Source organism: Antechinus flavipes, chromosome 4, assembly GCF_016432865.1.
Source record: "Antechinus flavipes isolate AdamAnt ecotype Samford, QLD, Australia chromosome 4, AdamAnt_v2, whole genome shotgun sequence".
In the NCBI taxonomy this organism is placed as follows: Eukaryota; Metazoa; Chordata; class Mammalia; order Dasyuromorphia; family Dasyuridae; genus Antechinus; species Antechinus flavipes.
The window spans coordinates 428,506,400-428,526,414 of NC_067401.1; the positions used below are offsets into that span (position 1 = coordinate 428,506,400).

At 34.4% G+C, this 20,015-nt stretch overlaps 1 protein-coding gene across 8 annotated transcripts in view; it reads right to left on the bottom strand.

The window, feature by feature from the left end:
* Positions 1–20,015, bottom strand: part of DCAF6 (DDB1 and CUL4 associated factor 6) — a 160,456-nt gene that overhangs the window by 39,992 nt on the left and 100,449 nt on the right. For 5 of the 8 annotated variants that reach the window (XM_051999013.1, XM_051999016.1, XM_051999014.1 and 2 more), the window contains one exon: positions 18,879–18,938. The exons of the other annotated variants lie outside the window; for them this stretch is intronic. In XM_051999013.1, the coding sequence (XP_051854973.1) occupies positions 18,879–18,938 (60 nt within the window). The remainder of the gene's footprint in view (positions 1–18,878; positions 18,939–20,015) is intronic. 8 annotated transcript variants of the gene reach the window in all.

Consider the following 20,015-nt stretch of genomic DNA (forward strand, 5'->3'; position numbering starts at 1 on the left):
TAACAATATTAATTTATTCTAAATACATTTTCTATAAATAAAAATCATAATAGGGGTTAAATTTTCCTTATGTAATGAAAATTCCCTGAGTGGAGCTTTTATTAAGTCACTATACTCATCTGCCCTATCTTCAAAATAAATATTGTAAGAGAATTCAGGTCACATAATTCAGCAGCATTGAGACTTGATTTTCTAAAATGAAAAATCCATCTAAAATTTTATTAGCAAGTTCCTGAATAAAATTAATGATTATAATAATTATCATTATATTTATATAATAATAAAAAAATTAAATTAATTACTAGCGTAATTGTTACAACTCAATAGCAATTCCCAGAATCATGTATCTGTGAAAGAGACCCTAGAGAACAGTCCTCAACTCTATCACATTCCCAGCAAATAATCAGTTAGTTTTTGCTTGGAAATTTCCAGTAGCAGACTTCCTGCCTAGTGCAGTAGCCCGTTTCTTTTGTTTTACATTTTAGGGCCTGAATTATAGGACTTAGCCGAACTTATTCACTGGACAACCATTCCAAAACTTTAAGAAAGCAATCAATTTACTCTGCCCCAGAACTGTCTTTTTTGTCTAAGGCTAACCATCCCCATTTTCTTCAATTAATGTCATATGCATGGTTTGGAGTCCCCTAATTATTTGAGATGCTTTCCTCTAACACACTGGTTCTTAACAGATTTTTGTGCCATTAATGCTTCTGGTGGATGATCTGGTGAAATCTATGAAATCTTTCTCAGAACCATGCTTTTAAATATACAAAATATGTGGAATTGCAAAAGAAACCATTTATGCTGAATTATAGTTATCTGGCTATCTGTAGAAGGAATACAGACCCTAATTTAAGAACTTCTGCTCTAAATGAACTCTGACTTGCCAAGTTCTTCCTAAAATTCATTAGTCAAAATAAAATTTATTAGGAAAAAAATTATGGCAGGTCAAGTTGCTAGTTTGGGAAACCAGACTCATCTCTGTATAAGAATCTATGACTATGTTTCACATAAAATTTAATGACTGTTTATTCTTCTGTTTCCTCCTCCATTAACATATTATAGAATGGGATTTGTATTGGGATACCCCTGAGTATAAGAAGTATATAAGGAATAAAAATTCATTTTTATCATATCCTTCACTGACAAATTCTTAGGTGATCTTATGTTGTCAAAATCAGGCTCAGCTGTCTAGTTACTATTTTCAAGCACATCTGATAGAAATGTTCTTTCTTTTTCAAACCTTTATCCATTTTATATTTGTCAGAAAAAAAACTGCTCACAAATATGCCAAAACTAACAAAGTATTATCAATAAGAATGTGTGTGTGTGTGTGTGTGTGTGTGTGTGTGTGTGTGTGTGTGTGTGTGTAAGTACGTACCTGTGATTTCACTGTTGTAAAGAAATCCCAGTGAGGAAAACACCCTGAGGCATAGAGAGAGGTTAAGTGACTGCCCAGGGTTATATGTTCAATATGTGTTTCAAGGTGGAATTTGAAGACAGGTCTTCTTAACCTAAAGACTCCTTCTTAAGAATACATGACTTTGCTTTAGAGTTTTAAATATTATCTTAATTCTGACATGAATATATAGATCGTAAGAATGTATATGTACATCTCAAAACATTGTCCAAAGTATGAGTTCAAACAAAGCAATCAAAGAGACAGGTCAATACTCCTTATAAGAAATAGAGAGAAAAAGACCTCTTTTCTGAATCATCTTGTGTGATATTTACCCAGCTTTGGGTAGAGAAGTATTTTATCTGCTGAATCAGTATTAAATCCATTAAGAAAGTGTGGTATGGCCATTATTGTGATAAAAACCACACATTTTTACTAATTGCCTATTATAGACTAGAGACTATATAAAATACATACAAAGCCATCCCCCAGAAAATTCTCATTCTACAAAGTTTATTTTGTATTTTAGTTATTTTTTGTACCATGTACCATAACAACCATTAAGCTCTAAGTTCAATGAGACTTGTTTTATCCATGTTTTCTATCTCCTCTTGCTGCTTTTCAGTTATCCAAAGCATAAAATTCATACTTTAAAAATTCAATCAAATGTACTCTGTAGCATTACTAAATCATTATCAAACCACAAACAGTTCCTAAGTATTTACTATGTATTAGATTCTAGGCGAGGAGACAAAAACTAAAGTCCAAGAGCCCCTATTAAAGAGCTTACATTATATATAAGCAATTATAAAACAAGTCAAAGCAAATTTTGTGGGAATGGGAGCGAGAGAGGCTGTCAAGTGAGAGATCAATCAAGTCTTCATGTAGGACTTTTTGATATGTTTTGAAGAAAACTGGATATTCTAAGAAGCCCAGATGAGGAGGGAGTGAACTGTAGTCACCAGGGAAAGGGGGAGGAGCTGGCAGCCTAGGCAAAGGCCAGGAGGTAGGAGGAGGGCAGCCGTTCGTGAAGAACAGCAAGTAGGTCAGTTTGGTTGGACTGTGTAAAGAAGTAATGAATCATAAACCTAGAGAGGTGAGCTGGACAGGTGTGAAGGGAGTTTGTAGACCTTAGTGGGAACAGGAGCCCCTGAAGTTTACTGAGCAGGGTTGAGTGACATGACTAGGCCTGAGCTTTAGGTTTACAGCATATACAACTAGGATAAATTACTGATACTAATAAAGTATAAAAAAATAAGGTAACAGACACAAGATAGAAATCTTGTGGGAAACTTAGATCTACTCAGTCTATGATTCCCCAAATTAGTTGGGTTTTAGATTTCTCCAAAGGACAAAGTTTCCCAGGCTAGTGAGGACAAATGAGAAGAAATTCTCTCTATTTTCAAGACTAATTTCCTACTCCTGTGTAAACTTTATTTTTAGCTATGAACTACAGGATCTCCATACCTCTCTCAAACTGTATCCAAAGGCAACTGCTGATTCTTAGTGGGGAATGCTTCTATTAAGAGGAGAATCTTCATCAGAAGCTGACAGAAAACCTATCACATACATGACAGTCAAAAAACATATTTGGCAATGGGAAACAATGCTCTCTCTGGCTTAACAATGATCATAGGGCCCCCAAAATATTATTGCTATCTTATTTAAATAAATGAACAACACTTAGAAGTGAATAATAAAACACAATTTTGGCAAGAACACTAATAGTGTAAGTTAATGGAAAGGTTATAGCCCAGAAAGGCGATATCTAGGGGAAAAAATTCTCCCATCACTTAAATTCCATTTAAAAATCAATAAATCAATTCAGTTCCATGTCCCTTTCAATTCAATTTTACTAACTTTTAGAAAGCGCCTGATATGTGCAAAGTCACTAGATAAGCATATAAGAAAACCTGAGTTTAATGCCCATCTTGGATAAGACCTGTCTGATGCCTGTGTATGACCTACTCAGTGACCACAGGCAATTCTCTGAGAACATATGTTGCAAAACTGTTGCTGCTCTGTCCTGCCTTAGTAAAGGAAGTTTCCTCATAGGAAAGGACTCATACCAATAAAATAACAATTCAGGACTCAAATATACAATACACAAACTATAAAGAATACTAGGTTCTAGACTGCAAAGATAGAAATAAAACTGTCCTGTTCTCAAGAAACTTACATGCAGAAGGGAGTGAGGTTGGGAGACCTGTGGGAATGACACAAACATAGAAAAGTAAATTCAAGATAACTGGAGAAGAGAAAAAGTACTAAGAATGAAAGGAATCAACCAAGAGTTGCTGAGATGGAGATACCTAAACTAAACCTTGAAGACCTTTAAAGACTATAAGAGGCAGAAGGGAGAAGGAAGTCCATTCTAGGGAGGGAGAACAATCTGGAGAAAGTCATGGAGATGGAAGGCTGCATTGGTGGAAATGGCTGGTGGGCGTGTCTCAGGAATACAAAAAGCATCAAAGAAAATAATATGAGTCTGTAAAGGTAGAATAGATGAAGAGTGAGAAGATGCCCAATTTTTCTAAGCTGAGCAGTATAAATAGAGCAATAAAAAGTTATGACCAAAATAGCAATTTTAGAATCAAGGATCAAAAAAGCAGTATAGGGGCAGCTAGACAGTGCAGTGGTTAGAGCACCAGCCCTGAAGTCAGGAGGACCTGAGTTCAAATTTGACCTTAGACACTTAATAATTCCCAGCTGTGTAACTCTGGGCAAGTTACTTAACCCCAATTGCCTCAGCCAAAAAAAAAAAAAAAAAAAGAGCTTAATTACAAATGTTGATCCAAGATGATAGTTCTGAGTTCTTTTTCTGCCATGGTATAACACTATTTTATGCCAGTTAGAATCATAGCACATTCAAAGTTTTATGTTGATAACAATAACAGAAGTCAGAGAGACTTATGCATGCAAATATAATTTTAAATATATTTCATGTATTTCAAAGGAGACTTGTGCATGTGATTACCAATGCAAGTTCTATGCAGTTCGCTGCATACTTACACTATTGTATCATAGCATTTTTTTTTTTTTAAAAGAACCACTAATGTAAGGTATGACTACTGGAGATCATGAGGTTGAAGAACTAGAAGAGTAGCTTTAGAAGGCGGAGCCAAGATGGGGATGGAAAAGCAAAGATATGTCCAAGCTCTCCCAAATTTCCCCCCAAACAACTTTAAAATAATGCCTCAAAACAAATTCTGGCATAATAAAAATCATCAAAAGGTAGGGGTGAAATTATTTTCCGACTCAAGAAGGTTGACAAAAAAAGTCTGTGAGAGTACAGCACAATGCAGCACAGATTACACACCACCCAAGCCAGCAGCTCACCTTGGGAACATGTGCATCAGTTCAACAGATTCAGAAGATCTCAGCTCACAGACAGTAAAAGTCAAACAAATGGTCAGAAAGAGATTATAGGGAATCTTCTGCTGTGCTGCCCATATGCCTACATATATACTTTCTTCCTCCCCAATTATCTTGGATTTACATTTCCATGTTCATATCCTTCCCACAGCTTGCAGTACCAAGATAATGAGGAGCAGTAGCGCATTAGCCCTTGTTATACCAGAGGAACCTGGTTATAGCTCCAGGATGAAAATGAATGGTTGCTCAGAGACCAGAGCACAAGCCAAGAGAGCTGTGACCACCCCTCTTCTTAAATCATACCAACTTGGAAGAAGCAAAAACTTACAGATTCCCTGAACTACCTCTGAAAATAGCAGCAAGGAAGGCCAGAAACTTGGTTCAGTATTCCTTCTATCCCAGGAACAAAGAACATAAAGTTAAAAGTCAGGAGATAGATTGGAAAAATGAACAATAAAAAAGAACCTGACCATAGAAAGTTACTATGGGGACAGAGAAGACCAAGACACAAGCCAAGAAGAAGACAATGAAATCAAAGCAGCTACATTCAAAACTTCCAAAAAAAGGAAGGGAAAGGGAAAGGGAAAAGGAAAGAGAAAGGAAAAGGGGAAGGGAAAAAGGAAGGGGAAGGGAGAGGGAGTGAAAGAGGGAAAGAGAAAAGGAAAGGGAAAAGGAAAAGAAAAGGGAAAGGGAAAGGGGAAAGGAAAGGGAAAAAGAAAGAAAAGAAAAAGTGAATTGGTCACAAGCCCCAAAATAATTACTGGAAACGTTCCAAGGGGTTTTAAAAAATCAATTAAGAAAGACAGAGGAAAAACTGGGGGAAAGAAATGACAGTGATGAAAGAAAATCATGAAAAGAGAGTCAACCTCTTGGTAAAGGAGGAACAAAAATCCAATGAAGAGAGAACTTTTTAAAAAGCAGAAGTGACCAAATGGGAAAAGATACAACAATTCAATGAAGAAAAAAACTTAAAAATCAGAATTAGCCAAAGGAAAAGGAGTTACTAAAGCTTACTAAAAAAAAAATAATTCCTTAAAAATTAGAACTCAGCAGGTAGAAGCTAATGATTTCCTGAGACATGAAGAAACATTAAAACAAAATCTGAAGAATGAAAAAAAAAATAAGATGAAAATGTGAAATAACTCAATGGAAAAATGGTTGAGCTGGAAAATAGATTGAGGAGAGATATTTTAAGAATTACTGGACTAATTAGAAGAACATAGGATAGTTTACTTCTCAGACTTGTGGAGGAGGAAGGAATTTGTGACCAAAGAAGAACTAGAAATCATTACTGATCACAAAATAGTTAATTTTGACTATATTAAGTTAAAAAGTTTTTTGTACAAACAAAACTAAAGCAGACAAGATTAGAAGGAACATAATAAATCGGGGAAACATTTTTATATTCAAAGGTGCTCCAAATCACTATTAATCAAGAAATATAGATTAAGACAGCTCTACACTACACACCTCTCAGATTGGCTAAGATGGCAGGAAAAGATAATGACGAATATTGGAGGAGATGTGGGAAAACTGGGACACTGAAACATTGTTGGTTGAGTTGTGAATGAATCCAACCATTCTGGAGAACAATTTGGAATTATGCTCAAAGAGTTATCAAGCTGTGCATCCCCTTTGATCCAGCAGTGTTACTGTTAGACTTATATCCCAAAGAGATCTTAAAGGAGAGAAAGGGACCCACATGTGCAAAAATGGCACCCTCTTTGTAGTGGCAAGAAACTGCAACCTAAGTGAATGCCCATCAATTGTAGAATAGCTGAATAAGTTGTGGTATATGAATGTTATGGAATATTATTGTTCTGTAAAAAATGATCAACAGGATGATTTCAGAGAGGCCTGAAGAGACTTACATGAACTGATGCTAAGTGAAACGAGCAGAACCAGGAGATCATTGGATATGGCAACAGCAAGATTATATGATGATCAATTCTGATAGATGTAGCTCTCTTCAATATTGAATTGATTCAGAACAGTTCCAATTGTTCAGCAATGAAGAGAGCCATCTACACCTAGGGAGAGGACTGTGGGAACTGAGTGTGGACCACAACATAGCATTTTCACTCTTTCTGTTGTTGTCTGCTTGCATTTTTGTTTTCCTTCTCAGGTTTTTTTTCTTTCTAGATCTGACTTTTCTTGTGCAGCAAGATAACTATATGGATATGAATATATTGGATTTAACATAAATTTTAATATATACTGGAATATCTGACATCTAGAGGAGGGAGTGGGGGGAAGGAAGGGAAAATTTAGAACAGAAGGTCTTGCAAGGGTCAGTATTGAAAATTTACTCATGCATATGTTTTGTAAATAAAAAGCTATAATAAAAAAAAAAGAATTATTAGACTGTACAAAAACCATGATAAAAAAGAGCCTATGATCATATATCAAGAAATTATAAAGGAAAACTGTTTTGATATGTTAGAATCAAAGATAAAATAGAAGCTGAAAAATTCGCTAATCATTACTTGAAAGAAATCTCCAGATGAAAATTACCAGGAATATTACAGCCAAATTTCAGAGCTCCTAAATCAAGGGGAAAATATTAAAAATACCCAGAAATAATTCAAATATTGTGGAACCACCATAAGAATAAGGCAAAATATAGTAGCTTCTACTTTAAAAGATGAGAGATCTTGGAATGTGATATTCCATAGGATAAAGAAGCTAGGATTACAACCAAGAATCACCTAACTCAGCAAAACTGACTATAATCCTTCCTTCAGGAGAAAAGGTGGAAATTCAATGAAAAAGAGGATTTTCAAATATTGTGATGAAAAGACCAGAGCTAAATAGAAAATTTTATTTTTAAATATAGGATTTAGGAGAAGCATAAGAAGATAATCAGGAAAGGGAAATCATAAGGTACTTAATCATCTCACATAAATAAGCATGAAAGGAAGAACTTGTACAATGGAAAGGAAGATGGAGAGAAGTGAGGGTGGAAGGCAACACTTAAACCTTTTTCTTTTTCTTTTTCTTTTTTTTTTTTTACCTTACTCATCAGAATTGGCTCAAAAAGGGAATAATATACACTCAGATGGATATACCTTATAGGGAAGGGGAAGGGGCTAACAGAAGGAACAGGACTGATAAAAGGGAAGGAAGACTGAGAGAGGAGCAGTGGACAGAAGCAAAACACTTCTGAGGAGGAAATGCAAAAATGCAGTGTTTAGAAAGGATTGGGAGGAAGCCCTAAGACTCAGATTCTGAACTCCATGAAAAAAAGAGGAAAAGTGACTTAGAGACTGGTAGATGTCTGTAATAAGAATTTGGACAATATTATACAAATTATACAAAACTCGAAGAAATATTGCTGAATGACAGCACCAGATAGAAATTTGCACATGATACAAGGAGTGTCAGGGATAAATATCTTGTACTCAGGTTTCCAATAGCCTGGATAAACGCACACTTAGCACCAGTTCCTTTGCCTTATTTCAAGATGGAGGGAGGAGTGATGCACACTCAGAGGTGTTTTATGTAAAATAGACATTTGATTATGATTTGGGTTTGAAAACCTGTATGATTTCTAGCATTCAGAGGGCAGAAGTATTTTCTCTATTTGATGAAACAAGGTAGAATAGGTTACATTTCTCTATGCAATGCATAAAAGCCTGTCTAAACAACCCAGAGAAACTCTGTTAGTGTCTACTGCCCTTTTCTCATTTTACATGGCCATTTATGGGTTGAAACATAGCAGCCATTTTTATTTGTCACCTAGTGCTTTAGACCTAACATCATATCTTGCATAATATCATATGTATTATGCCAAACTTCTTCTTCCTGATTCTCTTCCCTCTGACATTAAAAGCACAAAACCAGAAATGGGTAAAATGCCCCATTTTTCAACTGTCTATAGAGCTCTGCTGAAATCTATCTTATCACTTCCCTTTTCAAGGTTGATTTCTATGCTAGAAGCTTTCTGACACTGGATCTAATGTAACAGATAAATAAGTACTGTAGGCTGTGGTTTCTAAATGCCTAATAGTGAGATGGATGTTTGTGAAACGTACAGAGAACTGCCAAGTTAGGATATGATGAGGATAGGATATGAATCTGCAATTTGGTTTTTCTAGGAACCGATTTGAATTCTTCTGTCACCAGAATACTAGCACTCACAAGATGTGCTCTTAGCAAGCAGCTTCAGATCCTTCAAAGTGCCAAAGTTTCCCCAAAGCACTCCAAATCCCTTTTCTTCCCTATTTCTTTCCCCTTTTTACACCTTGTTTGACAAAAACAGGAGGTTGGAAGGTAGGTGGAAAGAGTATGTTGAAAAGGCCACATTTATCAAAGAATCTTATATGCACATAGCATCATGAGACATTCCTTAATAGACAAGAGCAATTAAAGCTGCATTTTGCTGTATTATTTCAAATATTGTTTGGTGGCACAATAAAAAAAAGTAAACAGCAGGATCTGATATTCATTTTCTTCTGACTACAAGAAATTGTATAACTGTGAAGATATAGACTGGTTTAGAAAATCTTCTTTGAAAGCCTGTGTAGACCTTTCTCCTATTTAAGGACACCCTGATATAACTGTAGAAAAGATTTGTCTCAGTTTTGAGGAATTATGTGACTTTGAAGGATGGGAAGTAAATCAAAATCTAGTCATTTATCTTACAAAAAACCTTTTCTTGACCTTATCTTCCCCTACTATTATAGTTTTGTACCTCTCCCATCCATTTCATAGCTACCCTCCTACTTTTGTCTCCATTTTTAAACCTCTACTCATTTCTCAAACTTGTAATATGGTTTCCAACTTCACCATATGACAGAAATTACTTTCTCCATGCCATCAATGATTTCTTTAATGATAACTTCAATCCTAATTTTCTCCATCCTAATCATTTCTGAATTCTCTATGTATCTGACACCTCTTCTTTCCATGATTTTTATGACACTGCTGTCAAGGTATTCTTCATCTTCTGATTCTTTTTAGTTCTCCTTTGCACAAATGCTAACCACATCTTAACTTCTCTGTGTGAAGCTTCATTTGGGGGCTTTCTTTTTTTCTTTCTCTACACTCTGAGTGTTCTCTTCAGTCTCCACTGGTTCAATTATCATCCCTATGAAGAAGACTCTCAAATTTCTATACCCAGCCTTAATATTTTAAAATTAAAATTAAGGGGTTTTTTGCCCATATAGCTTTCTTAATTTCTAGTTCCTTATCTCCACTTACTGCTACACATATGCACTCCAATAATAACAAGCATCTTAAACTCAATACATCCAAAATCGAAGTTATAAACATAAACCTACCCCTCCTAATTTCTCTCTGTTGAAATTCCCATCATTCTTCCAGTCACATAGGTTCAAAATCTTGGAATCATCCTCAATACCTCATCCTCAATACCTTACTTTCCTTCATATCACATATCTAATCTGTTTCCAAGTCTTGCCATTTCTATCTTCATGATATCACTCTCAGAAGATCTTCTTTCCACTTATGTCCACCCTATGTCAGGCCCTTATCAGCCTCTCTTATGGAATGTTGCAGTAGCCTTCCATTGGTCTCCCTGTATCAATTCTTTTCTCTCTCCAATCCATCCATCAACACAACAGTCAGCTCTACCTCCATTTCCTAGGTCTGGAAAGTGTTCTCTGCTCACCTTTACCCTGTTTATAATTTCTTCATTCAAGTCTCAGCATATTTATACACTATCTTCAAGAAACCTTTCCTAATTCTTTGGTCTCCCTCTTCTCTTCCAAAATATGTAAAACTTTCTTCTGTATATATCTTGTTTACACAACTATAAGTATATTGTAACCTCTTAATAGAATGTAAGTTCCTTCATGGCAGAGACCATCTCACTTTTGTATTCGTGATGCTGGTGCTTAGTATAACACATGGCACAGTTTAATAAATGACTGTTAATTGAGTGATCAAGGTATCACAAAGAAAGAAAAAAAGACAAAAAATTAGCCAAAAAAATAAAAAGCAGCAAGTATGAAATACAGAAAACCTAGAACAAAATCACTTGCTGGTGGACATACCCAAGCCTTTCAAAAAACTTTCATAGCTATCACTTATTTCCATCTTCATAGAAGAACTATTTAGTAAGAAGTACATTGTTTGTTATTTTCTAGGGGATAAGATTAAGTGGAAAATATTTTAATTAATTAATTATTAATTTAAATTAAATGGAAATTTTTAAAATTAATAAAGGTGAATAATGACACAAACTAATGACCAACATGTCTACTTTCTTATTGCTGGATATAGGCAACAAATATTATCAAATAAAACAAGAGAATTTGGAAAATGTAAAAAATTTTTCAAATGTCTCACTGTTAAGAATCTAAAAGTCTCTTCTCATCAGGGAAAGAGAACTTTGTCAAATCTTGAAGATTTAAGTATGAAATAGAATGTATGTAAGTATGAAGAATTTAAAATCAAGTCTGATTTCAGGAATTCTTACCATCCTCAGATTTGAGAGCTAATTCTTAGAAATGTTTTATATATTTAAATTTTCCAGGCACATAATAATTATACATGAATTATCTGTTGAAAGAATAAACAGGAATAAGAACTCCATCAAACTTTAAGTATTCACTGCCACAATAATTCAGGGGAATTGAATATTCACATTGGAAGAGGAATTTAACAGCAATACAAAACACACTAAAGCAATGTGGCAAATTATTACTACTGGAAATTTTAGGTTTTATGACTAAGTTCTTAATTTTAATCTATACCAATACATAGTTAAAAATATGGAGCTAATTTTTTCAGTGCTCAAGTTATTCCTTGGTAGCTTGGAAATTTGAAAACTGGATATGCTGGTTTCTGTACAGTTAATACCTTGTCTTCTTTAAACATGGCCCTCTTTTATTAACTTCAAAGAAAATCTGTTCATGTCTAAGAAAATGTAATACTAAAATGGATAACTGACATTTATATTTTTTATTAATGAATGAGCATTTTATGAATTTCTTTAAAATCACATAGATGAGTGACTGCTTATAAGAATTAGTTTCAAAATAAGCAAAAGGAAGAAAGCAAGTAATTATCATATACTTATCATATACCTATCATGTGTTAGGCACAGATAAGCACTTCACAAATATTATTTCATTTGATCCTCACAACTGGATCTGAAAGGGGGGGCACTATTATTATCCTTGTTTTATGTTGAAGAAAACCAACACAGGCACAGGTTAGGTAGTTTGCCCAGGGTTATCCAATTTCTGACTGCCTCAGATTGGATTTGAACAGAGATCTTCCTGACTTTAGGTCCAGCCTTTTACCCACTGTACCATTTAGATGGATTGTATCATCTAGTGTGTAGCAGTATCTTCAACTGCCATTATTATTATAATCAATAGGAACAGCAGCAACAACAAAAATTATGACATTAAAGCAGCAAGTGTGAAATACAGAAAACCTAGGACAAAATCACTTGCTGGTGAACACATCCAAGCCTTTCAAAAAAAAACTTTTGTAGATATCACTTATTTCCTCCTTCATAGAAGAACTATTTAGTAAGAAGTACATTGTTATTTTCTAGGGGATAAAACTCAGTGGAAAAGAAAATCATTTGATGGGAAGATTACTTATACAGGAATGTTGTAAAGAAAAGAAAGGAACAATCAAGAATTGGAGGGCACTAAAAATTGGGTCACATGAAGATAAAAGGCTGATCTCATAATTAACCCAGGAAAGTTTTAAAAAGCACTTCTTTAAATGGAAAATATACACTGGCCTTTGATCTAAAAAGAACATGAGAGGTTATTTGGTACAATCTCTCCATCTCTTACACGAGAAGATTGAAGCTCAGAAAGACTATATGGTTTGCCCTGATTCATATAACTATTGGGTGGTAGCACAAACACTAGTATTAGGTCTCCTGGTTTTTATTCCCGCATACTTTCTACTAGATTATACTGCATCTCCAAGGATGATGTGACACAGAGGGTAAAATTTAGATCAATGGATAAAAATCTCCAGAAGACAGATTTTGCCTTGATAAAAACCATACAAAACTGGAATATGGACAATTTTGAATCATCCAAAGATGTATGAGACTAAGGATTGGTTCAGTGGGGATAATGTGAAAAGTATTCAAGTAGTCTATAGTGAGCTGGACTACTTAATCGCTAGAGCTGTTTCCAAATTTAGTATTCTAAGATTCTAATTTCTACTCTAACTAAAAGGATAAATGACAATCATACTAATTAAAATAAGACTGTACAAATCGGATAAAATGCAAAAAGTATAGATAATTAAGAAATTTTTTTGAGACACTATGGTTTTTATGAGCTAAAATAATTAAAAAAAATTGTATAGGAGAATGGACAAGGCATATGATTATATGATAGAGGAGAGGTTCAAAGACTACTGCCAACATTCACATTTGACTCTTTATAGTGCTGGTGGTTAAGTGTTGATGTTTGTGAACATTGTGTACTAATTTTCTCTACCTTTTTCATTTTGGTTTCTTAGAAAAGGATTTTGATCAAGGAAAGTAAAACTTTGGGGCTACAAGGTACTTGGTTTTAAATGTTTTTAGGTGCTTAGACTAAATTTAATTCACCTGACTAATATTTTTAATTGACATTTTTATACATCAAGATAAATAACATATGTGATAATTGCAATCAACAGCAATTCCACTTGGGGATGGATCATCAAAGTTCAGATGTTCAGAATGATTTAAGACTACATAATTAGCAAGAACAAGAATTATCAAGTTTAATTTTCATTCTTCTAATATATCTAAGAATCATTTTATGGTTATACACAAAATACGGTTTCTATTTGACAATAAAAAATGTTTAAAGTCCAACTTAGTGTACACTAAAAGGGAAGGAGGAAGGAAGGGAGGGAGAGAGAAAGAGACAGACAGACAAAGAGTGAGACAGAAAGACAAAGAGAGAGATAGAGAGAAACAAAGGGATGTTAGTGATATATACTTGTTATAACAGCCCAAAGTTCCAGAAAATATGTTCTATTCTTAGAAACCGAGACCAATAACCTGGCAAAAATCTAAAAAATTGAATTAATAGAAAATTTGAAAATGAGCTATTTGAAATTCGGTTTGCTAGATCCTTATTGACGTCTATGTCAAAATGCAGAGTCACACTAAAAATATGCCCAAAACAATATTACTTCAAACAAAAAAGAACTTTTTTATATAATGGTCTTATATTTAATCCTATGCCAAGCATTATGGTCTATGTCTGTGTCCTTTTTCGGGGCCTTGCCTTCTCTTTGTCTACTGCATTGCATTTCTATTTAGTCTCTCCATCTCTTGTACGTCTCTTATTCAATCGTATGATTGTAAGTTTAGAGCTGGAAAAAATCTTAGAAGTCATTCAGATTCAACTTTATCACTTTGAAAACAAGAAAACAGCCTCAGAGTACTGTTGGAATCCTTACAAAGTGTAAAGTCATTAGAGTTGATAAAGCCAATAATTATCTAATTTAGCATGGTTCAATATGATTGATCTCATCTTACAAGGAGATGTTATGGGCCAGAAGAAACAAGGTACTAAGTGGAATTTATAGAAACAATGCTTGTGTTCACACCTTTAGAGAGCTCATATAAGCAAGAAGCTCTTGAGCCAGAGAGCACTCTGGGAGGAAACCCATAATCCCACTCTCAGATTCCATAATCCCACTCTCTCAGAGGAGATCATATATAAGAAGCAGACAGAGGCTCAATTGGGAGTTCGGCTGAAAAGATTGAGAGGGGAGCATCAAGTCAGTTCAGAATCAGAAACCCTCTCTCGGAAGCAAGAGAGATTGATTCCAATTTTCACCTTGGTGCTGACTGGAGGCTGAAGAAAGCAGAGGCAAAGGACAACTGCAAAAGCTCTTGGAACCAAACAGAAAGATAGGCCTCTAAAAAAAACTAACTGTGCTATTTTGGAGGAAGCAATAAAAGATTTGAACTTTTAGCACCTGGCTGCATTTAGATGATTACTACTTTTAACTGAAACTAAGGCTGCCTCCAGAAAATCTCCTCAAGAAACCTGCTCTCCCAGAGAGAACCATTATTATTTTAAAGAAGAAAAACACCACAGAGTACCATTCTATACATGCTATCACCTTAATCTTTCTAATGGATAGTTCAGATTATGTCACTTCCAGTTCAAAAGTCTTTTAACAACTCCTTGCTGCTTATTGTATCAAAAACTATCTTGGCCTGTCATTCACAGTCTTTTAGCATCAGTTTACAACTCTACAGGAAAATCCTTTATATACTGAACATTCAAATACAGCTAATTAACACCAGTGCCAAATATATTCATGATTCTCTATATCTGTGTCTTTATGTCATTTCTGAAGCCTAAAATGTCCTGCCATCCATTCTTCTTCTGAAATTAGATACTTGCTTCAAAACACTCAAATGTCCCTTCTTTCACAATGCCTTGCCTGATTTCCTGTAGCTAGAAATGATCTTTTCTTTCTCTGTATACTCAGATTTGTTGCGTCCTCTTACATACTTATCCCAAACTGTTTGTAATATCTGTTATTTATGCAAATGTTTTAAATCTCTACTTCTAGATTCTCATCTTAAAGATATGAGACTATGTCTTTAGCACTTGCACATAGGTGATTCTCAATAAGGTAGATTAAAAACTATATTAACTATTTCTATATCACCTTGCCCAGATTCTCAGAAGGACAGAACTTTTTACAAAGTAGTTACTTAATAAACGTTTGCTGAATTGAACTGACCAAAGTATACTTCCATCTCTAGGATAATTCCCTTACTACCTCTATAAGTTAATATTAATTTTGGAAAGTATGAGGATTCTTCATGGAAAATAAAACAAAGAAGAGAATAAAATACGTCACCAAAAGAACTCACTTTGTATCCTAATTTCAAATAATTTTTTTGAAAAAGGATTCTTACTCTTTCCCAAATATTAGTACCACTTGAAACAAGACCAGAAAAACATTCCATATGACCTCATTCATTTAACTTTTGTAAATAAAATGTTCAATTAAGAAAGAGGTTATAAAACAAATACACAGATACACACACACACGTGCAATTCCAATTGTTTTATCATCTACCTTCTTTCTTTGTCCAATAGCCATTTTGGCTATTCTTGTGTAATCACACTTTGCTTTCCAAAATTTGAAAAAGACTATTGATCCTTTCATCATCTTCCTATTTCTCTTAAAGCTATTTCTGAAATGAACCTAAGCAGATTAATATTACAACAATATATTTTCATTATAATGAAGATGAATCCCCAATCATCAAGGATCCTGCCTGAACTTAAAGACCAAAATGAAAAACTATGATCAAAAACATCATTCAGAAGAGCTTTCAATTCAAGAAGAGGAAATCTCCTCTCCCCCCACTATATTTAGTCATAAAACTCCCACTATTTCTTTGAAAATATAATGTATTTATGCTCGCTAGATATTATCAAGGATGCGTGAAAGTGGAAAAAATGGCAGGCTGGTCATTTAGCAAGAACAAGAATTAACAATCTATGGAGTGTTACCTCTAACAATAAAAGAAAAAAGTCCTTCGGAATCTTGAACAGAGTTCCTCTGGAGGATTAACACAGAAACCAGAGTAAGTATCATATATGAAAGGGAAGGTACGAATACATTATCATCTTGTCATCAGTACGGATAGAATGTTCATAGCAAACTTCACATTTTTAGTAATTTATCACAGAAAAAACTCAAGTGAAAATTTCATTTTTAAATTCAGTGTTCACCAATCAATCTACTCTTGTCCATAAATACCTAGAAAAAATGAAACTAGCAATTTCTGGTTCTGAAGATAAGACTTAAAGAAAGTCTGAATATTGAAAAGTGAACAAAGATTCTGATCATTTAACAGATGTTCAGAAAGTGCTTACTGAATGTAGCCCACTGCTCAGCTGAAAATGGTACAAAAACCCTTAAAACAAAGGATATCATCAAGGATATACATCTATTCTTCAGCTTTACAAAGTAATAATTGTAGAAAAAATGTTTACTTAGATTACTTAGTTTTCTTAAGAGAAAAATGAGATTGTTTATTGCTCACCCTAGGTTCGTGTAAAACATGCATGCACACATCCACAGACACGTACACAAACATAATCCTACTTCATTCTGCACAGCCAACACAAAGCCTAAGTTATGCATCTTATGTAAACTTATTGACAAAACAGAAGACAATATCAAAAGATAATGAGAAGTAGCCAAAAGCACACACTGTATCAATAGTAAGGATTATCAGATTTCCATGTAATTCACTTTGTATTCATATATGCATATATATGGATATATTCTGCTTCTAATAATTTTGCTATATGTCAGTTTCTATAACTACTATTCCTCTCATACAACCATGCTTATGAGGCCCTTTCTTTAAAAAAAGAAAAAGACACTTAAAAATTTCAAAGACACTTATACTTAGAAAATTTTCTATGATGTTACTGTAGAAATATTGATAATAAGCTCTAGGATTAATCTCTGGGTATTATAACATTAATGTGCACAGCAGCCTGGTAAGTGAAATAATATTAATATTTTATGTAGTTTTGGTAAAATCATAATCTACAAATATATGCTATTTATGACTGTTGAGACTTTTCTTGATATTTGATATTAACATATTACCAGTAAATGTTCAAACACATACAACACTAATTTCTAATACGCAAAACATGATTAATTCAATCTGAAGAAAAGAGAAAAACTAGCAACCAAAGGTCATCTCTAGCCTGTGACTAACAATTGTTTTTATTTTTAATTGTTTTAAAATTTGTATATGAATTTATAATTCATAATTAATTACATTTAATGACCTTACATTCTAGATACTTAGGAAGAAAGGTGCTATGTTAATGCCTTATATATTCAAAAATGAGAGGGGAATTAAATATTCCATAGAAGTGAATTTTCTAGATTTCTGAAGATTAAGACTTTAAGAATTATAAAAGAAATAAGAATATCTGAAGATCAATCCCTTTTTATAAATTTTAACTATTTTGGATAGAAATTATTTAAAACTATATAGTATGCGCTTCTCTGTTTTCTTAAGTAGAAAACATAGCTTTACTCAAAGGCATCATTGTGGACATCAATTATTCACTCCTGTAACTCTGTACCACCACTTCCACCCCTCCAACTTAACTCCAGCAGCCTGTTCTTACATTAAATGGGCCAAAACTCCTTTGCTTTTTACATTTTTCTGTCCCCTTCTTTGTCAGTTGTCCCTTCTTTCTATTTTTCTGCCCCTCTCCATCTGTCTCTAGAAACCCATTCCTCTCAGACTTCTGATCTAAACCCTTCTTTTACCCACAATTTTAAGTCAAGAGGCTATGAGTGAGGGCCTGTGGTCAGTTCTTTTCTCCTTCTTAAACACACACTTTCAGTCTTTTATTACACCCATATACAAATTGTAAAACTCTGCCTTTTCCATTTTCTCTTAGATTCCAGTTGTCCATGTCCCAGAGTCCAGCCAGAAGTCTGCATATTGAATGAGGCTGTTTAGGGATGAAAGAAAGGGTATAGACCTGGGATTTCATCAGTTGAGGAAGTTCCTAATATGGAAAGTCCATCCACTGATTCAGATTGTCAACTTGTTTATAATTCATGATCTGGGACACTAAGAGGTTAAGTGACCTGTCCCTGGCACACAATAAGGCTCTCTTCAGAAGCAAGGCCAGCCCTTATCCCCCACATCATACTCCCTCTGCTAAGCAGGGTATTACTCTAAGGAAAATCAAAGTTGTTATTATTATAGGAAACTAAAATTACAATATCTGAAAAGTGTGCTGGGAAAAAGTCCAAATTCATCCCATAAAATGCTTTAAACTGCCTCAAAAGAGAAAGAAAAAGGCTATCAGTTCTAGATTTCACCTATATCTATCAGGTTATGAGAAGATCACTAAAATTGGCACCAAGGGGAGGGGAACAATTGGTTTTTACTCTCCTTCTGGAGAACATCATTTGTGTAAGAAAGAAAGACTCTCATGTCCTATTTTAAATTGTCTGGCTCTATGAAAATAGACTGTAGCTATTAGTCATTACGAGATGTTATGAAAACAGAAAGAGCTTAGTTTATGCACTGCAATGAAACTACGGATGGGCATGGCGCATCTCCAGTTGCACGCACCCTGTTGCTCATCAAGGGACATGGATCCGAGCTGTTTGTTAACCACAGAAGAAGGAGAATCTGAAACAAAAATGAGATTTCAACTTAAAAATAAGCAGCAGAAAACTGCACAGCAATGTCATGATCATCTACAAGCTTAAAAACAAATGTATAAAGGCAGGGGAAGAGAGGTGAGTGCTGTGGGTATGTTTCCCAAGCAGTAAGTAAGCAGAGCCATGTGGCCAGATACATTATTCCAGGCAAGCATTTAGTAATCTTGAATACAGATTGAGAACACAGAAAACTCTTCTTCTAGTTTCATGCATACATACTTTTCCCCACATTTCTTTAGGATAAGAAAGAAGTGCTATACAGATGGATCTATAAATGGAAGCTCACGAAATGGCAGTGCATACATTCAATCAATTATCTATTTCTTAAATCCTTGAAGGAGCCACCCAAAAAGCTGAAGTGCTCACTGCTTTTTGCTGGGATGTTGTTTTATCAAATTTGAAGTTAACAACAATTTATCAAGAGTACTAGGATCAAATATTTTAGACAAAGCATCTATAGGAGAAATATTCAAAAAAAAAAAAAAAACAAATGATATCACAGAACCATAATGAAACTTCAGAAAAGTGCTGTTATTTATGCTATATAAATAGGGTACAGTGGGAGTCAGCATACTGTAAAAAGGGATACTGGTCTGAGAATCAAAAGTCTAGAGTCCAGTTTTATAGCTGCCATAAACTAGAGGTATAATGTTAGGCAAGTTTCCTTAACTAAAGATACGGAGTTCCTCTGAAGTATTTCTGTGGTGCTTTCTGGCTTGTGATTCTAATTTTATAATATAATGTGAAACTGATGCTAGAATAACCCAATTTGTCTTTGCCATAAAATACAAAAACATTTTGGTTATACTTCTACCCCCATGAGAGGTGCCTTCTGCTTTGTGGCCTTTAGAATCTCTTCAGATTCCCCTCTCATTTGCCTTGTAATAGAGTCACAGGGAAGACATCCTTCCCTCAATGTGCTCCGAGTGACATTCTGATGCTCACCAATTTGACATTTTTATAATCATATTAAGGCTTGATTTTGTTTCCATTTGAACATGTTAAATAGTACTTGTTTGCCTCTTTTAAATAGCTCCTATGTGTC